This window comes from Neomonachus schauinslandi, chromosome 12 (genome assembly GCF_002201575.2).
Source record: "Neomonachus schauinslandi chromosome 12, ASM220157v2, whole genome shotgun sequence".
NCBI lineage: Eukaryota > Metazoa > Chordata > Mammalia > Carnivora > Phocidae > Neomonachus > Neomonachus schauinslandi.
Genome location: NC_058414.1, coordinates 102,400,338 through 102,421,944, shown reverse-complemented (window position 1 = coordinate 102,421,944; position 21,607 = coordinate 102,400,338). Strand labels below are relative to the sequence as shown.

Sequence of the window (21,607 nt, the reverse complement as noted above, 5' to 3'; positions counted from 1 at the left end):
TGGCTGAGCCGAGTCCTGGGGAGCTCCTGAGTGTCTGCTGGCTGAGCCGAGTCCTGGGGAGCTCCTGAGTGTCTGCTGGCTGAGTCGAGTCCTGGGGAGCTGGAAAGCCTCAACGGACTGGATAGTTGTGCCATCAGGCTCTGGCCCGTGCCCTGGAATCAGGCCTTCCGGGTGAGGAAGAACCCCAGCATACGGTCCTCTGTACCGTGTGTTCTTAGTGGCTCCAGAAACACTTAGGAGTCGTGTATATGCTCTGGGTTGGTGGTACTGCTCACCAGCCACTCCCAGGGAGGACCAGTGCTGCCCGCCTGTCTTCTTCACAGTGTTGCAGTCAAGATGTAGTAAAAGAATGGATAGGAGAGTCTGAAAAAGCCTACAGTGCCCTCCCAACAGAAGTTACTCTATGGCCTTTGCTAGCGCTGGATGGGAGCCCCGGTCTGCAGACCAGACACCAGGCTCTCCAGGCATGGAGGGCCCTGCACCCTGCCTTTAAGCTGGGAGGCAACAGGTACACCCAGCATGGGACCAAATCACCGGGATAATTTTGGATCTCAGCCTTCCATCGTCCCTCCTCTAAGAGAGGCAGTGCTCAAAAGACAATCCCTTCCCAGAAATCTGCCCAAGAAGGGACGGATCTCAAGGGGCTGAAGCTGTCCTAATGGCTTGTGAGGTGTATGCCCAGAAGGCTATGCACACGAGCAGCCCCTTCAGGGGGTTGTGCTCTGCCTCCCCTCTCTGATTCCCTACCGCACCCACCACATACATCCCAATGGACCCGTCGTTCATAGACTGCTCCGAGGACAGCAAATGTGGGGACGAGAAACACACAGCAGGCTGCACGGCTAACCCTCGGTGCCTGTACATGGGACGGGAAACAGGGCAGGCAAATCTGGCCAGTCACATGCAGGGATGGGGTGAGGACAGGCAATGAATTTAAAAGGGGGAGGGGGTAAACAGTACAGCCACTTTGGATAACAATTCGGCAATTTTTTATCGAGTTAAACATACATTTACTGTGCGAACCAGCAATTCTCCTTGTAGGTGTTTACTCATGAGAAATGAAAACACAGCTCCATATGTTATTCTATATGCAAACATTCACAGCAGTTTCATCAAAAAAAGCCCCAAGCTGGAAACAACTCACATGTCAAACAGCGAACACGTAAACAAATCCCCATGTATCTATGCAGCAGATCGGTTCTCGGCGACAGAACGTATGGCGCACAGACAGGCGACAACGTGGGGCACCGTGGAAAGCGATTATGCTAACGCAGACCACATGAGTATGACTCCATCGAAAAGACATTCTAGGAGGGGCGAGACCACAGGGATGGCGACCCGTCACTGGTCGCCAGGGACAACAGCGGGGGGCGGAGGAGGGTGTGACAGATTGTTTTCTGTCTTGGGGTGGACTTGCTCCTGTGATACCATTAGTCAAAACTTACTGGAAACCTGGACTGTAAAGCCATGAGTTATTACAGGCAAGTTAGGCTGCAACAAGCCAGTGATCATGTACATGGGACTGCCGTCCGCCCGTCCGCCCAGGAGCCTGTCCACCCCGCCGTCCACCCCGTGCCCCTCTCGCTGTCCTCCAGGGCCGCCTTCCTGCTCCAGGATGCCGTGAAGTTCAACTTAAGCCACTGGTGCATGGGGGCTCCGTGTCCAACCCTCTGTAGGGACTGATGGAGCACAGACAAGAGAGGGAGGGGACACAGGAACAGTACCAGATAAAGGAGACAGCAAGGGATACATGTGGCCTTTTCATCATCTGGCCTGTGGCTGGCGCAGTTTGGGCACATGCTGGGCACGCAACTCTCCTGCAGCAGGGAGGGATGCCCAGCTTGCGCTACACACTTCCGGCAGACTCAGCCATCCAGGGCCACCTGCCCTGTGCACTGGGGCGCTTCTCTTCAAATTTATTGTGTCTGTGAGCAGGAGGAGGGCTGACCTCAGGCGTGTGGCCAGCTCCTCAGGGGACGGACTCTCACGCCTGACCGAAAGGGGTCCACAGACATGCCTCTGACTCTGTGTGACTCAGACCTGGCAAAATGCAGGGATCCGAACCAGCAGCTTCCCCGCCGATCCCACTAGGTGGAGCCCACAGCAAGCTCCCGCGGGCAGGCCTGGACACCTAGCAGGGAGCAGCATCCCCCAGCCCCAGGCTGGGGAGGGAGCCAAGCGACAAACAGCAGGCTCTGTCCCGTTTCCACGCAGCGGAGCCTTTGTTGAATGTCACTAAATAAAAGGCCGCCACCACCGTTCATCTGAGACCGGCCACTCCCTCTCTGAGTCTGTCAAGAGGACAAGGAAATTAATGTTTCAGGGGAAGCTTTAGTCACTTGTTTCCAGAGAGAGAAGGGTTCAGTTTCCAGGACACTTGGTGATGACAGCAAGTGAAGGAGGGGCAGGTCCAGCGGACCCCAGGTCCCAACTGAAATCATACCTTCAGAGACTCTCATTTCCTTGATTTGGGGTATGGTCCTGGCATGCACCTTCTTCCTAGTCAATACTGCTAAATTAGTTTCCTCCAACTGTCAGCCAACATCCGAGGAATGCCTCCTAGGATGGGACCGATTCAAGGGACAGGCATGTGAAGTTTAACAACAAGCCACACATGCATATTGTCACCTCTTTTTCAAATGGGTTTGTGGGCAGCATGATTTGGTGGGAAAGTACAGTTGAAACCAGTTCCTTTTGCATGTGGCTGATGGCTTTTCTGCCAGCTGACCCAGCCCTGGCACAGGAGACTTCCCCATGGGGGAGAGAGCAAGGTCTGTGGGCACCCCTTCTTCAAGGTCACGCTGTCCCTGGACACCAGTCCCCCTGGGGTGCAGACACGGTCAAGCTCCTGCCAGAGAAACCCTTCTCTCTGAGGCCTCGGGATGAGGGAGAGGAATGTGTCAGGCAACGAGTGCATACTGAACACATTTCCAAACTCCCATTCAGAAAAAAATACATCACTTCAACAAGGGGACTAGCCATTTGCCGTGAGAAATGGGAAGATGCTCACCCAGGAGGTCGGGTCATTGGAGGAGGACTCTTTGAGAAGGGGCTGTGGACGCTGGTCGCGAAGGGTCAGAGGATGGGGATGCCAGGCACACAGAGAGCAGCCAGGCTCTGGCACACATGTGGGGGTGTGGGCACCCAGGAGCACGCCCTGTCTGGGGGTTGCACTTGCACACACCATTGACGTGACCACGCACAGGAGTGGGGCTGGCACGCAGGGGCATTGCACGCATCTCCCCGCCCTCCCCCTGCTGCTGCACGGATCTCCACATTCTTTCCCACAGAGCCCGGACAGAGCTCTAGACTACTTTTACACTCAGCTCCAGGAAGCCATTACACTTGATCAGAGTTGACATTGAGGGTGAAATTTATTGTGTCCAAATGCAGGGAAGGGGGGTTAAAGAGACTTGGCCATATTATGGAAGATCTCGGTTCCTCCATGAATAGGGCCTGTAATGCTTTCCACACACTGAAGCAGGCACTTAAATGTACCACCTCATTATTCTACAGTATTTCCTATAACCTTTTCATGAACCCTATGAGTCAGGCATTTTATTTCCATTATATATATGGAGCAATTGGGCCTGGAGAAGCAAAGTAACTCTTCCATGATTACACGGGTAAAGGGGCTCCCTGGGAATTTATTTCCAGATCTATTTGACTTTAAAGTCATGTTCTCTTGAAAATGCTTGCTAAGGTTTGTATTCTGGAGGGAGGAAGGGAGAAAGGGAAGGATTGGATGGTAAGGGAGAAGGAAGGACAGAGAGAAGCAGCTAGAGGGAGTCCAGTGTAGACCTCTGAGCTGTCCACGGTTCTGAAAATGTGTGAAAGTCAGCAACACTGGGATTCTCCCCTCTCAATGCCGTGGTAGAGACAGGCAAAGCGATATTTTAAGGACATCACTTTCTTCTACATTTTACATTTCTTCACATTAGAACATTATACTAACAATCCTATTCATGCATATTCTGGCAGCTGTGAAGGTAGCTGGCTCGAGAGAGCCAGCGTGTGTCTGCCTGGAAGGGCCAGCTGCAGGGCCCCCCAGGGATCCATGAGAAAAAGGCCAGGGAGGAAATGTGGTGAGCCACAGAGGCACTGAGGCGTGCTGAGAATTCTCGTTGCTGCCCTCGTGAACTCACTATTTTGAATCTTCTCATGCACCAGGCTCAGCTCACAACAGGACACAGGCTGCCCCAAAGATTTAATTAGAGGGACATGGAATTAACACTGAAAATCTGTCTTCATTTTCCAGGAGAACACCAGCTACCTGTCATCAGTCTGAGTGTGGTTTCTACACGGACTGAGCTCTGCCACATTCCAAGCCTTCATTACTCTCCACCAGGCCTCCTAATTGAATCCATGCTCCAAACCTCCCTTCCCTCCTATATATACGTGAAAACTCACTCAGGCCTGCCATTTTCAACACAACGGCTCTAAAGGATCCCTGTGTTCTTACTGTAAAGACTCACCACACGAGGCAGTGTTTAGGTTCCCTGCACTGCAGGCCTATCCTAAAACCCACCCAACCCCATCTCTACCCACGCAGAGCCCCATGGGAGCACCCCTGCTGTGGCCTGGCCTAGAACTCTACTAATTCCAGAAGATGCTGGCTCATTGCAAAGGTCAAGTCTGTTTAATGACCTTCCCGACCTGGAATATCTGCTCTATGTCTCCATCTATTAAAAATAACTTGTTCAACTCTTGAGACTCAGCTGCAGCCAGACTTCCTTTATGAGACCTGATGCCCACAGCTTTCTCTTCTGCGTTCAGTGTTTAAAATAGTCACTTGGGGGCACCTGGGTGGCTCAGTCGTTAAGTGTCTGCCTTCGGCTCAGGTCAGGATCCCAGAGTCCTGGGATTGAGTCCCACATCAGGCTCCCTGCTCAGCGGGAAGCCTGCTTCTCCCTCTCCCACTCCCCCTGCTTGAGTTCCTGCTCTCGCTGTCTCTGTCAAATAAATAAATAAAATCTTTAAAAAATAAAAATAAAAATAAAATAAATAAAATAAAATAGTCACTTGGGCCACTTGATTTTATGATGTTACAGAGTCTGTGTCTTTTCTTTTCAACAGGATTTTGAACTTCTTAAGGATGGCAACCATGCTTTTGTTACTCAATGGAGCATTTCAATAAATACTCATTGACTTATATTGTCTTGTTTGCTTCCACTGGAGGCAAAACAAGAATGTCTTAAATATTAATTGTGGTAGGTCTAATTGAGATGATATAAAAAAGAATGCACTGAGCACTGAGAATTAGATAGTTGAGGCTACAGACATTTCTTTTAAGACAGACATTAAAACATCCATCACATGGGCATTATAATTACCCAAGTGTCATGGAACAAGCCTTAGCTTTGAGAATTTTATTGTTATAGGGGTTGTATCATTCCCCTCCCTGTAACAGAAAGGATTTCAGCTGGCTAGGAAGTAAAGTCTAATAATATTTAATTTGTTATTACTTTGTTTGCTAAACCCCACATTGCCAATGCCTCCCAATTAAGAGATATGCCAGATTTTCCTTAAAATAGATTTATGTTATAAAAGGAATAATTTTCACCAGTCCATATGATCTTCAGGACGATCCTAATAAATATGAGAAATTATAATCATACAGAAATATATATATTTTTAAAAAAGCACTCAAGCCAAAGAAAAAATGCATTCCAGAAAAAAGTTATGTCAGGAAAATGTCAAGAAGCAGCTGAGTCTACAAAAATACTTCATGAAAACACTCATATGATGTGTCCTTAATAGAAAATGTTTAACTGGCTATTATCTCTATTAAAGAAGATGGTTTTATTTTGCTGATTTTCTGATATAAAAACTTAGTGAAACATTTTATGTTAAGAATGACTAGCTTTAAATCTGCCTTAGCAAACAGATTTGTGTAAAAGATACATGTCTTTTAAGAATACACTTTTTGTACATTTAGTATGTGGAAGTCAAACAAATTTTCCCTTCGGTTTTAGATCTTTGCATAGATGAAAACCCTGTGCCTTCGGGTTCTCATTACAACCCTAGCCAGTGTGTGCAGAAGGACGGGGCTCGGCTCCCACCTCAGACAGAGGTCCAAACTCTGAAGGAGGAAGTGAGAGCACGGGACAGGGAGGGCCTCTCCTGGCTTGTGAACCACACCGTAGAAAGGGTATACCCTTCCTTGAATTCTTCTGCCACTGGCAAAAAGGAAGGAAACCAGATTCAGACGGCACTGAAAAATTAATTCAACCCTTCTCCGTGATGGGTTGGAAAGCCTGAAGCCAAGACAACATTCAAGTCATAAATGACAACTAATCCCATCCTGTAGCTCGAACAGCCTCGGGCTTACAGTGAAGTCTTTAGGGGACAAGTGAGGAAAGAGAAGTGAGAAATTGGGAGAAATGTACAGATGTGTGTCTTCAGAAGCACCAAGGAAAGCTCTTCGTTTTTGGTATGATAAGTAATGTAAATCCTGATAACTTAACACAGACTTATTTTTGTTTTAAAAACACAGTTGCGCTTTCCTCTCTACCCCAAATCTACGTGGACACAAGCCTTAGAATGTGGGCTGCGTCCTTCTCCGGCCATCCGGTGGAGCACCTGCTCAGGTGACTGTTGGAGTTGTCACTGAAGCTGCAGAAACCTGAGGCCTGAAGCCTCAACCATGGTCTCATTAATACAGATTAGATGTTGACAATACATGAAATGAATTGATTCATTTTCCATAAACGATCGTAACAAAGAGGGAGAGGTGGGTGGTCAAGCACTGCCAGCTTTGGAGATGCTACGTCGGTGCACAGGGTGATGGGACGGCCACAGACCTTCTCGTCCACCCAGGGTTCTTTACCAGTAAACGTAACGAGTCATCTGCTACATCTTTCAATCGTATAATAGTCCTCAGAAAAGAAATATTTTAGCACCACTAAGTCTGATCTTTACAGCTCTAACGTAACTCAAGGGGTTGTCTTGAGAGCATGGGGTTCGGAGTCAGCCAGGCTGTACGTGAGCTAGGAGATGCGGGGCAGCTACGCCTTACAGCTCTCACTGTAAATGCGGGTAGGGATGCTTTTCTTGCAGGCTACTCTGCTGGGGTGTAGGTGCATGAAAATCAATTTATAAATGATGGCAATTATTATTACTGTGATGATTTAAAAAAAACCGAAGGCAGCCCGTTATATGTTGACATTCTCTATGGGGGGGATCATCATCATCAACACTGAAAACAAGTCGTGAACACAGACTATCTTGTCCTCTGGTTTGCAGCTGGTTTAGGTCAGGTTGTCCAAATCTACTTTTTCTAAACTCTGACTGATGCAGTGAAGTATTAACACAATGTATTGAGCATCAGATGCTTTTACAATTCTGAGTTTTACAAATATATAGAAGATGGAACAAAAATATCTGTCACCTATAATACATTCCATTGTCCTACAACGGGCACATAAATCTCAAGGCTTAATCATACTCCTGCCTGCCGTGAGCTTTGAAGATGCAGATCTGCTTGAAAAAATAAGAGAATAATTCCTCCTTAGTGGAAAACATCTGAGTTTATATTTAAAATATGCTTTAAATGAAAAATTCCTATGGATACTTCATTTTTACCACAGTGGCTCATCTTAAGTTTCTTTGAACTTGATTTGTCTACTCATCTCACAGAAACTGTTAATCTCATGTTGCTGCATATCTACATACATCTCTCCTTTGTCTGAAGGCCAAATGAAATTATTTTCTCCATGTTTGTTTTCCAAAGAGATGCCCATGTTCTACTTAAACTTAGTAGAAAGCAGATGGACACAGTTGTAAACATCCATGTTGCTGGTTCATGCTCTCCTATTAAACAATACTTTTCAGCAATTCCTGCTGCTTGTTTAAATTCAGGAAAATGAGGATGCCTCCCTCAAATATTCATAGACAATCCATACAACACCAGCCATAGCATTTCCAGAGCCCCTCCCCTTTCCAAAGGATTGTGAAAGAAGCCCCAGAGGGGTGGAGGAGGGGACGAGGAAGGAGGAATGGAACAAGAAGGCTGGGGGTGGGGGAGGGGAGAGTAGGAGGGGACGGGGGAGGATGGGAGAGAAACAGAAAGCCATCCCTGCCTCTCATTCCTAGTTCAGCAGCCCTTCTCCATGTGTCTGACTCAACAAATGGCTTCAGCAAACTTTAACCAGTGTCTTTTGCTGCCTCTGGACTCCAGAGTTGAGCTCCTGATAATGCATCCCCGTGCTGTGTGTGAGTATAGCTACCCAACACTGAAAGCCTTATAAAATCATGCATGCTCTCATGTCTGTCCTTCCCACACACAGGTTTGGGTCCCAAATCATGCATTTTTGAGAGACCGGATGAGCTTAGGGGTGCCACTCTATTATGTAGATAACAGAACACTGTGGGAGTCCTGGGGCTATCCCCCCCACTCCCCACCCCTGTACCTGGGAGGGCCACAGCTGATTACAGGGCAGGGGGGGTGGGGAGATAGTCCTGCCCTGCAGGACCTCAAGGGGAAACCTCGGCAACCAGAACAGGAGATAGGTGGCTTTGTTCTAGGATGGGGGGCTTCACAAATGGGCAAGTAACCAGATTCATGGGACCCCCTAGAAGCTGGATACAGTTGGCCAGGGAGGAGCCAGGGAGGCCCTACAACAACAGGGGACTTCACGGTCAGAATCAAGCTGCCCCATTTCCTGCCCGTAATTCTATGAATTAAGCAACTACTCAGGGTTCTACCCTTTCTTTGTTCTGAGTATTTCTCATTAAAAGAAAATGAAAGAATAATCTTACCCATGAGGAATTTTGCTCAGGACATAATATCCAGTGTAGGAGTGTTGGTATATCTGAAACAGACAAGACAAAAAAAGAAAGAAAGAAAAAAAAAAGCAAGCATTGAGACAAAGGCTGTGACCATGATATTTTTCAAATCACTGTGCATCCTAAAAAACATCAGTGGAGGAAAAGTAGTTAATCAGGAGACCTGGAGGCAAAGTCTTTCACTTACTTAGAAAGTTAATTTGCATATCCTGTTTATTTTACTTTCTTCATTTGCACATTGTTTACTGGGCAGAGGCTTGATATCGACCCCATAGCTGGCTGATTTGTGATTAAATCGGGGGCACAGATTTCCAGCTCAAGGACATGTAGCACAGGACGAATGAAGAGGTCACCAGAGGCTGTCAGTCAGCTAGACCCAGCACACCAGAAGACCCATGTACTGTGGGAGTTCCCTGTAAATTATGGCAAATTCCATTGTGCATCCTCAGTGAATACTGAAACCAAGATAGGCTTAACTGGGCGAACTCCTGTCCTTCTGTACAAAGTGATGTGCATCTTTTAGCTTCAGAGAGTGGTCAATAAACTAAGAACTCATTACAAGAGGGAGTGTAGCTTTTAAAACTAAGGTAACAAAAAACAGTGTTTCCAAACTCCTATAACCCCCAACCTGAAGCTTCTCTTAAAATCTTGAGCTAGGGGATGATTCTCTAACCCATAAATGCAATGACTAGAATGCAAGGGATGACCACAAATGGGGAGAACATGCAGTTCAAGAATTCTTGGCATCCTTCACCTCCAGCTTTCTGGATAGAGACCCTCCCCAGAGCTGGAATGTGATGGATTATCTGCAGGGTTGAAGCAAGAACATACCGCACTTCTCTTTCTTCTATGCGTGTAACCTCTGAGAGTCAAAAACCTGTGTGGGGACATGTTCAGTGACCAGCATTTAAAACCACCTTCCTAAAGGTAATGGTGAGGCCAAGGGAGATAGGTCCAGTGTGAAGCATGTGGGATAGAGGAATGCACTGGGGTGTGGATGATGGAGTGAGCCTGAGAAAGAGAACAGGCAGGACCCTGCTAAGCTCACTGACTCCCCGCCTCGTTGGGGCCCCTGGATTAACTTAGAGATAATCATAGTGGATCACAGTTACTGGAGAAAGAGAATCCAGATATAAAAGTAAACAGCAGCCCTCAAGTCCCAAAGTTCTTTTGCTTCTGAAGATCCTGAGACTTCTGCACCAGAAATATGGGGCCTGGGGGGGCCTGCTGGAGGGAGGTGAGTAGGCATCTGATGAGGAAATTTGTCCAAATACTGCTTTCCTTATGAGTAAATAGCCAGTAAGCCAAAGAATCTGAAGGAGAACTTCCGGACCTGCCCCTGCAATCTGAGAAGGAGCACACAAACCCACTCTGCTGTTTCTGACGTGATGCCTGGTACTGCTTCCCCAGGAGAAGAGAGGGCCGATCCTGAGTAGATTCCTGGTCAGAGAGCACCCACCTGAGGACCCTGTGCTTTGACTAAACTGCCTCTGGGATGGACCAGCTCCCTCAGATGCAAGAACAGAAACTCAACAGACACACCACCTTTGTCCGAGGTCAGGGCACATGGTGCTGTTACACGGTGTGCTTAAACTCTCCTCCAAAGCCACCTGTTCATCCTGTTCATCTCACTCTAGTTTCATGATAACCCAAGCAGGCAAAAGGTGACCTTTGTTTGCTAAAATAGGAAAGTGAGAAACAGCAAGGGCAGAGGAGAGAGGAAAAGGAAGGAGAGCGGAGAAATGGAGGCAAAAAGGAGGAGGGGGAGGGGAAGAAGGGGTGGTGCCTAATTCCAAGGGACTTGATCGAATAGGATGTGGCAGAAATCATGGTGTGAGACTTCTGAGATCGGGTTGTAAAAGGTGTTGTGGCTTCTTGCTGGCTTTCCTTTGGATCACTGCTCTGGGGAAAGACAGCCGCCATGCTGTGAGGACACCTAAGCAGCCCTAAGGAGAGGTCCATGTGGTGAGCCACCAAGGTTCCTCCCCAGCAGATCGCCAACAGCCCACAAGGAGCTGAGGCGTCTTGCCCACAACCACATGAGGGAGCTTGGATGCACAGAGTCTTCATCCCTAGTTGAACCTTCAGATGATGTAGCCCCGGCTGACACTGACAGACCACGAGCCAGAGACACTCAGATAAGATGGTCTTGAATCCCTGACCCACAGTAATTTTAAGATAAGAAGTGTTGGTTGTCTTAAGCTGTTAAGTTTTGGGTAGTTTCTTATACAGCAATAGGTAAATGGTATATCTAGTCTAAATCCAGAGGAAAAAAGGTACCTATTATATCAAATGCAGACAGACTCTTAAGTTACTGGACTCCCTCCCTATAAACCTCCAGCCACTTCTAAAACAAACAAACAAATTCCTTATATCAAAACAGTTTCAGTACAGAAGTGAGGTGCTGGGAAGGCCACTCATAGACCAAAAACCCTGAGGGAAGTCTTTGATATGGCTGTAGAGAACAGTCATGGTGATGTCAATGAAGCTGAGGGTGTAAGCGGCGAGCTTTCATGGAGGTGAGGGGTGCCAGCTCCTCAGCATCCAGGAACTCACTCAACGCAGGTATTAGCATCCTATTCTGAAGATAGGAAAATTGAATCCTAAGGAATTCAAATTAAGTTCAAGCAAGATTTGATCTGAAGTCTCTCTCTCTCCAATCACTACACTGGAAATTGCCTGAACAAAGGGCATATCTCTTAACTCAAGTTACAAGTCCAAGTTGATTGCTGTCAACCGAAAAATCCAGGATACCAACAGATAAAACAATTATGCAAAATTTTGCAGTTGAAGGAATATTTCTTTAATCCCTCTGGAAGCAGTGATTTCAATTCATCCTCTGGTTATGCCATTCCCAACAGACACGTAGAAGTTGATCTTAGCACTCCTCTTTAAACATACCACTAAATAACTCTGAAATTCAGCCCTGGGAGTATCTTCTGACTGCAGCCAATGAGAAAAAGAAGACCGAATTAAAATAATCTTATATGGGCAAGGGTAAGAAGATGAGAGAACTACCCATTCTCCATTCTATGTGTGTAATATGGGGCAAAAAGGAAAAAAAAATATGGATGGAAAATGTTGTGAAATATCTGGAAAACTGAATCACTAATTAGAAAGATTCCAACAAAAATGGGACAGAGTCAAAAAGAGACAGGGAGACCTGAGATGCTGGATCTGCCAAGGATGTATATGAAAGAAGCCTTCCGGAGTGAACAGTTGATGCAAATGGGACCCTTAGAAATGAAAGTGCACTTAGGATTTATGTGTTACTCTTTAAAAATTAGCAAAGGGAGAAGGTGATGTAACAGTCTTCTCTTTGCTCCAAGATGGAACTATCAAACAGCATTCTCTTCCACAAAATATCCTCTCAGCCCAGAACCAAAAGAACCACAGGCATAAAAGAGACTACTCTTTAAAGAGCAAATGCCTTATCTTGAAAGGAATTAAAAAAAAAAAAAGCTACATCTCCTTGAAAGAATTTGTTCCTTAGAAAGATAAAGCCTTCCCCCCACCCCCCCGTCTCCATCTGTTGTATTTGTGTTTCTTTCTTTAAAATAGTCTCTAAATACTTTTTAAAAAAAAGATTTTATTTATTTATTTGACAGAGAAAGTGAGAGAGCACAGGCCGGGGGCGGGCAGTAGAGGGAGAAGAAGAAGCAGGCTCCCCAATGAGCAGGGAGCCCGACATGGGACTCAATCCCAGGACCCTGGGATCATGACCTGAGCCAACCATCTGAGCCACCCAGGTGCCCCTGAATACTTCTGATCATGGGGAAAAAAGTACAGAGTTGGAAGTTAGTAAGACTGCATTCAGTTATTTTTCTAAGAGTGCACTTTTAGAAGTTCACAGATTTGAGTTACTTTGGTTTCTTCTTCACTATCAAATTTCTCTTGGAAAATTAATATATAAAGACTTGTTACCCAAAACACCATTCACAAGATGGGAAAGCAATTTCAGCAAATTTTCTTTCTAATATATCATGAAAAATAGTTGCTATTGGCATTCAATAATTGGAATAAAAATAACCAGTCAGAAGTCTGTCATGGGGTGAGCTCACATTTGGTTTGCTTCTTCTATTTCTGAAACATCTGCCCACACTTCTTATCTTCTCTCCTCCTCTGCTCCCACGGAACCATACTTTTTATTTGTCTATGGTCTTCACTACCTCAGCCTCATCATACACACTCATGCCCCACCATGCACACTCATGCCCCGCTCTGCACACTCATGCAGACTCATTTTGTATCTTCTTCTTCTTCGATGAAATCATCCACTCCTGTAGTTTTAAACCAGATTTCCACCTAGACATCCCTACCTCATGCCTCATAAGCACCAAAAACTCAATAGTCTCCAAAATAAACTCTTCAACAATCCTAAAAACCCAGTTCTCCTTTGATATTTCCTATCTGAGTTGGTGGTTTCATCACTCAGTATACTGAGCTAAAATCAAAGTTCTCCTTGACTCCATTCTTTGCCTCTCTTGACTCCCTGCCCCAGGTCAATCCATCCTCCAATGGCACTGAATTAACTTCTTTAGTCCTCCTCTAATCCACCACCCAGTCTTCACCTCTATGGCCTCACTGCAGATCTCCCCTCCAACTTTTCTCTCCTGCAGAAAGAAGCTACCAGATCCCTTTCCAAGATCAACCCCTGAGGTCTCCACACCACTCCCTTCTGCTCCCTGGTGAACCTCATGACTCTTGCCTTATAGGTTTTGTAAAAGACCCTGCCTGGGGTACATGTAAATGTTTCCCCACTCCCTGTCCCTAACTACCTCTCCCAAATTTGTAAAATAGAACTCAAATCTCCCCTAAAGGATGGTGGAGGAGTAGGGGACCCTATTCCAACCAGTCCCTTGAACTGAGCTTGATATCTACCAGACCACTCTGAACACCCACGAAATCAGCCTGGGTTGTAAGAAGATATATCTGGATCTCTATGGTGGTTGGTTTCGAGGTATGAAGCAGGGAGCTGTGATTTTGGGAGGGAGACTTCGGGATCCTGCACCGCTGGAGCACAAAAGTCTCCCACGCTGGGGACCGGGCACAGACTCGCAGACCGGTAGTGGCAGGGAACGAACTTTAGGGCAGCCCACCGGACTGAAACCTGGAGGTGTGGGGGCACACGTGTGAACTGGGGGCGGTTGGTGGTTTTAGAAGCACAAAGGGCAGAGACATGCCTGGACCTGGAAGCGAGGGCTGGGAGTGCAGCTAAGGGGTGCACAACCGAGGACATTGCAGTTTATAGCAGCACAGACAGAAACAGAGACAGTGTGGCCTGGAGAGCTCACTGAAGAACAGACTGTGATATATCTGTTCTGAGGCAGAGGGTTGGAAACCATCTCTTCTGCTTTGACTCTCAGAAGAAATGCAGAAAGCCACCAGGGAAAGCTGCCAGAGAACAAAAGCCCCAAAAAACCGGTTTTCACTGAGCCCATCCCCACCCCCAGGGGGCAGGACAACTCTGTCTAAAGAGGGTTGCCTGAGTAACAGCGCAGCAGGCCCCTCCCCGAGAAGACAGGCTGGGAGAACAAGAGGCCGACAATTCTAAGGTCCCTAAAAAACAGGTGCATCTTGCTTGGGTTGTGGTCAATAATTCGGACTCTGTACATTCCCTCAACCACCCTTCAACAGAATGACTAAGAGGAGGAACCCCCAAAATAGGAAAGACTCAGAGACTGACTTCTGCCACAGATTTACAAATGGATACAGATATAAGCAAGATGTCGGAAATAGACTTCAGGGTAACAGTTATGAAGATGATTGCTAGAATGGAGAAATCAATTAATGACAACATAGAGTCTCTAAGGGCAGAAATGAGAGCTGATCTGGCAGAATTTTAAAAAGCTATCAGTGAGATCCAATCTAATCTAGATAATCTAACAGCTAGGGTAAGCGAGGCAGAAGAATGAATTAGTATCTCAAAGAAAAACTGATAGAAAAGAAGGAAAAAGAGGAGGTCTGGGAGAAACAGCTTAAAATCCACGAAAACAGAATTAGAGAAATAAGTGATGCCATGAAACGTTCCAATGTCAGAATTATCCCTGAGGGGGTGGAGAGAGAGAGAGGCCTAGAAGATATATTTGAGCAAATCGTAGCTGAGAACTTCCCTAATCTGGGGAATGACACAAACATTCATGTCCTAGAGGCAGAGAGCACCCCTCCCAAGATCAAGGAGAACAGACAAACGCCCCAGCATGTAATAGTAAAACTCACAAATCTTAGAACCAAAGAAACCATCTTAAGGGCAGTTAGGGGGAAGAGATTCCTTACGTACAGAGGGAGGAACATCAGAATAATGTCAGACCTATTGCAAGACCTGGCAAGCCAGAAAGGGCTGGCAAGACATATTCAGGGTACTAAATGAGAAGAACATGAAGCCAAGAATACTTTATCTAGCAAGGCTGTCATTTAGAAAGGATGGAGAGATAAAGAGCTTCCAAGACTGGCAGAAACTGAAAGAATATGTGGCCACTAAGCCAGCCCTGCAAGAAATATTAAGGGGGGTTCTATAAAAGGAGGAAGACCTCAGGAGTGATATAGGACAGAAATTTACAGAGACAATCTATAGAAACAAGGACTTCACAGGCAACATGACGATAAATTCATATTTTTTCAATAATCACTCTCAACATGAACAGCCTAAATGCTCCCATAAAATGGCACAGGGTTGAAGATTAGATAAAAAGACAGGACCCATCCATATGCTATCTACAAGAGACTCATTTTTAACCTAAAGATACATCCAGACTGAAAGTGAAGGGGTGTAGATCCATCTTCCATGCCAACGGACCTCAAAAGAAAGTGGGGGTAGCAATTCTTATATCAAACAAATTAGATTTTAAGCTAAAGACTATAGTTAGAGACACAGGAGGACAGTATATCATTCTTAAAAGGTCTATCCAAGAAGAAGATCTAACAATTGTAAATATCTATGCCCCCAACATGGGAGCAGCCAACTACATAAGCCAACTGTTAACCAAAGTAAAGAGTCATATTGATAATAATATGTTAATTGTAGGAAACCTCAATACTCCACTCTCAGCAATAAATAGATCATCTAAGCAGAAAATCAACAAAGAAACAAGAGCTTTGAATGACACACTGGACCAGATGGACCTCATAGATATATACAGAATATTCCACAGTAAAACAACAGAATACTCATTCTTCTCAAGTGCACATGGACCTTTCTCCAGAATAGACCACATACTGGGTCCAAATCAGGTCTCAACCAATACCAAAAGATTGAGATTATTCCCTGCATATTCTCAGACCATAATGCTTTAAAACTGGAACTCAATCATAAGAAAAAATTTGGAAGAAATTCAAACACCTGGAAGCTAAAGACCACTCTGCTCAAGAATGTGTGGGTCAACCAGGAAATCAAAGAATGTAAACAAATTATGGAAACCAATGAGAATGAAAACACATCTTTCCAAAACCTATGGTATACTGCAAAGGTGGTCCCTAAGGGGAAAATACATAGCCATCTGAGAATCACTCAAAAAAATAGAAAAATTCCGAATTCACCAACTAACTTTATACCTTAAAGAACTGGAGAAAAAGCAACAAACGATGCCTAAGCCACGCATTAGAAGAGAAATAATTAAGATTAGAGCAGAGATCAATGAATTAGAAACCAGAAACACAGTAGATCAGATCAATGAAACTAGAAGCTGGTTCTTTGAAAGAATTAATAAGATCGATAAGAGAAAGGATCCAAATTAATAAAATTATGAATGAAAGGGGAGAGATCACGACTAACACCAAGGAAATAGAAACACTTATTAGAAATTATTATCAACTATATGCCAATAAATTAAGCAACCTGAAAGAAATGGATGCCTTCCAGGGAACGTATAAACTCCCAAGACTGACACAGGAAGAAATTGACAACCTGAATAGGCCAATAACCAGTGACAAGATTGAAGCAGTGATCAAAAACCTCCCAAAAAACAAGAGTCCAGGGCCTGATGGATTCCTTGGGGAATTCTACCAAGCATTCAAAGAAGAAACAATACCTATTCTCCTGAAGCTGTTTCAAAAAATAGAAACAGAAGGAAAGCTTCCAGACTCATTCTATGAGGCCAGCATTACCTTGATCCCCAAACCAGGCAAAGACCCCATCAAAAAGGAGAATTTCAGACTGATATCCCTGATGAATATGGATTCCAAAATCCTCAACAAAATCCTAGCTAATAGGATCCAACAGTACATTAAAAGGATCATCCACCATGACCAAGTGGGATTTATTCCCAGGATGCAAGGGTGGTTCAACATTCGCAAATCAATCAGTGTGATAGAACACATTAATAAGAGGAGAGAGAAGAACCATATGGTCCTCTCAATTGATGCAGAAAAGCATTTGACAAAATACAGCTTCCTTTCCTGATTAAAAGTCTTCAGAGCATAGGGATAAAGGGAACATTCCTCAAGTTCATAAAATCCACTTATGAAAAACCCACAGTGAATGTCATCCTCAATGGGGAAAAGATGAGAGCCTTTCACTTAAGATCAGGAACATGTCAAGGATGCCCACTCTCACCACTATTGTTCAACATAGTACTAGAAGTTCTAGCAACAGCAATCAGACAACAAAAAGAAGGAAAATGTATTCAAACTGGCAAAGAAGAAGTCAAACTCTCTCTCTTCACAGATGACATGATACTTTATGTGGAGAATCCAAAAGACTCCACCCCCAAATTACTAGAACTCATACAGCAATTCAGTAATGTGGCAGGATACAAAATCAATGCACAGAAATCAGTTGCTTTCTTATACACTAACAATGCAACTGTAGAAAGAGAAATTAGAGAATCGATTCCATTTACAATAGCACTAAAAACCATAAGATACCTCGGAACAAACCTAACCAAAGAGGTAAAGGATCTATACTCTAGGAACTACAGAACACTCATGAAAGAAATTGAAGAAGACACAAAAAGATGGAAAAACATTCCATGCTCATGGATCGGAAGAATAAATATTGTTAAAATATCTATGCTACCCAGAGCAATCTATACCTTCAATGCTATCCTGATCAAAATTCCAATGACATTTTTCAAAGTGCTGGAACAAACAATCCTAAAATTTGTATGGAATCAGAAAACACCCTGAGTTGCCAAGGAAATGTTGAAAAAGAAAAACAAAGCTGGGGGCATCATGTTGCCCAATTTCAAGCTATATTACAAAGCTGTGATCACCAAGACAGCATGGTACTGGCACAAAAACAGACATATAGACCAATGGAACAGAATAGAGAGCCCAGATATGGACCCTCAACTCTATGGTCAAATAATCTTCGACAAAGCAGGAAAAAATATGCAATGGAAAAAAAGACAGTCTCTTCAATAAATGGTGCTGGGAAAATTGGGGAGCTATATACAGAAGAAGGAAACTCGACCATTCTCTAATACCATACACAAAGATAAACTCAAAATGTATGAAATACCTCAATGTGAGACAGGAATCCATCAAAATCCTAGAGGAGAACATAGGCAGTAACCTCTTCGACATTAGCCACAGCAACTTCTTTCAAGATACATCTCCAAAGGCAAGTGAAACAAAAGGGAAAATGAACTTTTGGGACTTCATCAGGATAAAAAACTTCTGCACAGCAAAGGAAACAGTCAACAAAACAAAGAGGCAACCCACAGAATGGGAGAGGATATTTGCAAATGACACTACAAAGTGCTGATATCAAAGATCTATAAAGAACTTCTCAAACTTAACATCCAAAAAACAAATAATCAAGTTTAAAAATGGGCAGAAGCTCTCTGGGAAACAGTATGGAGGTTCCTCAAAAAGTTGAAAATAGAGCTACTGTACGACCCAGCAATTGCACTACTGGGTATTTACCCCAAAGATACAAATGTACATGCACCCCAATGTTTATAGCAGCAATGTCCACAATAGCCAAACTATGGAAAGAGCCAAGATGTCCATCAACAGAAGAATGGATAAAGAAGATGTGGTATATACATACAATGGAATATTATGCAGCCATCCAAAAAACCATGAAATCTTGCCATTTGCAATGACGTGGATGGAACTAGAGGGTATTATGCTGAGCAAAATAAGTCAATCAGAGAAAAGACATGTATCATATGACCTCACTGATATGAGGAATTCTTAATCTCAGGAAACAAACTGAGGGTTGCTGGAGTGGTGAGGGGTGGGAGGGATGGGGTGGCTGAGTGATAGACATTGGGGAGGGTATGTGCTATGGTGAGTGCTGTGAATTGTGTAAGACTGATGAATCACAGACCTGTACCTCTGAAACAAATAATACATTATATGTTAAAAAAAAAAAGAAGAAGAAGAAGAAGATAGTAGGAAGGGAAAAATGAAGGGGGGGGAATCGAATGGGGAGACGAACCGTGAGAGACTATGGACTCAGAAACAAACTGAGGGTTCTAGGGGGCAGGGGGGTGGGGGATGGGTTAGTGTGGTGATGGGTATTAAAGAGGGCACGTATTGAATGGAGCACGGGGTGTTATATGCAAACAATGAATCATGGAACACTACATCAAAAACTAATGATGTAATATATGGTGATTAACATAACATAATAAAATTTAAAAAATGGGCAGAAGACATGAACAGACACTTTTCAAAAGAAGACATACAAATGGCTAACAGACACATGAAAAAATGTTCATCATCATTAGCCATCAGGGAAATTCAAATCAAAACCACATTGAGATATCACCTTACACCAGTTAGAATGGCAAAAATTGACAAGGCAAGAAACAACAAATGTCGGAGAGGTTGTGGAGAAAGGGATACCCTCTTACACTGTTGGTGGGAATGCACGTTGGTACAGCCACTTTGGAAAACAGTGTGGAGGTTCCTAAAAAAATTAAAAATAAGCTACCCTGTGACCCAGCAATTGCACTGCCGGGTATTTACCCCAAAGACACAGATGTAGTGAAAGAAGGGCCATATGCACCCCAATGTTCATAGCAGTAATGTCCGCAATAGCCAAACTCTGGAAAGAGCCAAGATGCCCTTCAACAGATGAATGGATAAAGAAGATGTGGTCCATATATACAATGGAATATTACTCAGCCATCAGAAAGGATGAATACCCAACTTTTACATCAACATGGATGGGACTGGAGGAGACTACGCTAAGTGAAATAAGTCAAGCAGAGAAAGTCAATTATCATATGGTTTCACTTATTTGTGGAACATAAGGAATAGCATGGAGGACATTAGGAGAAGGAAGAGAAAAATGAAAGGGGGGAATCGGAGGGGGAGACGAACAATGAGAGACTATGGACTCTGAGAAACAAACTGAGGGTTCCAGAGGGGAGGGGCGTGGGGGGATGGGTTAGCCCGGTGATGGGTATTAAGGAGGGCACATACTGCATGGAGCACTGGGTGTTATACGAAAACAATGGATCGTGGATCACTACATCAAAAACTAATAATGTACTGTATGGTGACTAACATTTAATTTAATAAAATTAAATTAAAAAAAGAAAACAAAGTTACTCGGTGTGAGTCACCTGGAGCAAAGGCAGGTGGTCTGCCTGGAGGAGAGACTCAGGGGAGATGGAAGACTATCTTAAAGGTTTTAAAGAGCTTCATGTTTAAGTGTGAGCAGGTCTGTTCTCATTTGCTCCAAGGGGAAAAATAACATTGACAAGTACACATTGTAAGGACCAACAATGCTAACTTTTGGTAATTAAAGGTATCCAATACTGAAAAGGTTTACCAGCCTGTGTTAGCACAGGTATGAAAGTCAAGTTTGCTGGAGCATCAGGGAGAATGTGGGGTGTGGTGAGACTGGTCTGGGTGGCCAGTCAGATTCCCTCCCAATCACTGAATTCAAGCACCCAGCCAGCTCTGCTGTCCCTCTGCCCTCACCTCTCTCTGCTCTGGCTGGGGACTAAATTCCGCTGCACCCTGGTGTGGGTCACAGCAGCCTAAGCCTGAATCAATGAGTTCAAGCCTTAGCACGTCCGCCTGACAAGTTCCTCACTGTGGTGGGAGTTATTCATGTCCCTCCCACACACAGAATCTACACTCCTTCTTTCCCAAGATGCAGTAGACATCTTGTCTCCTGCCAGAGTCAGCCTCTGCTTGATTTTTCTTTTGCTTTTTTTATTGATCTCTTTTTTTAATTCCAGTATAGTTAATATTCAGTGTTATGTTAGCTTCAGGTGTACAAAACAGTGACTCAGCAGTTTCATACATTACTCAGTGCTCATTGCGATAAGTGGGCTCTTCATCCCCTTCACCTTTTTTACCCATCCCTCCATCCCCCCGCCCCCATAAGCCTCTGCTTGATTTCCCATCTCCTGTTTCTGTTGTGTATTTTATCGGGCACTGCCCCAGAGACCCAACGTCTTGCCAAAATCTCTCTTCTTCCTGGTCTCTGCTCCTGCTCTTATGGCTAATGGTTTAGTGAATTACAAGCCTTGACGTTGGAGTGAGTGATGATAGAAAATTTCCTGAATGAAATAGTCTTTCCCAGAGAGGCTTCTTCTTGACTCAAGCAGAAGGTCACATTCACCCCATGTTCTAATGACAACACGGGGCACATATTTCCATACCAACTTATACCATTTCCATGAAGTTAAACCTCTTGTTACGATTTTTTAAAATGTTTTCTAGAGGACTACAGATAACTAGCTACAACTGAAATATTTAGCGAAAAGTAAAGATATCTAGCTTCTACAATATAAGACAAATAGTAGGAAATATGAACTACATGTTTCTTGTTTTTCCCCTGGCTGGATGCCTTTCCTTCCTTACAATTTAGTGTAACAATCTAGGCAAGACATAAAATGTAGGAGACATAGTT

At 44.4% G+C, this 21,607-nt stretch overlaps 1 protein-coding gene across 1 annotated transcript in view; it reads right to left on the bottom strand.

Annotated features, from left to right (window-relative positions):
* The window catches only part of DPP6 (dipeptidyl peptidase like 6), a 694,644-nt gene that overhangs the window by 185,164 nt on the left and 487,873 nt on the right, over positions 1-21,607 (bottom strand). Inside the window, exon 6 of the mRNA XM_021692851.2 lies at positions 8,761-8,813. Within this exon, the coding sequence (XP_021548526.1) occupies positions 8,761-8,813 (53 nt within the window). The remainder of the gene's footprint in view (positions 1-8,760; positions 8,814-21,607) is intronic.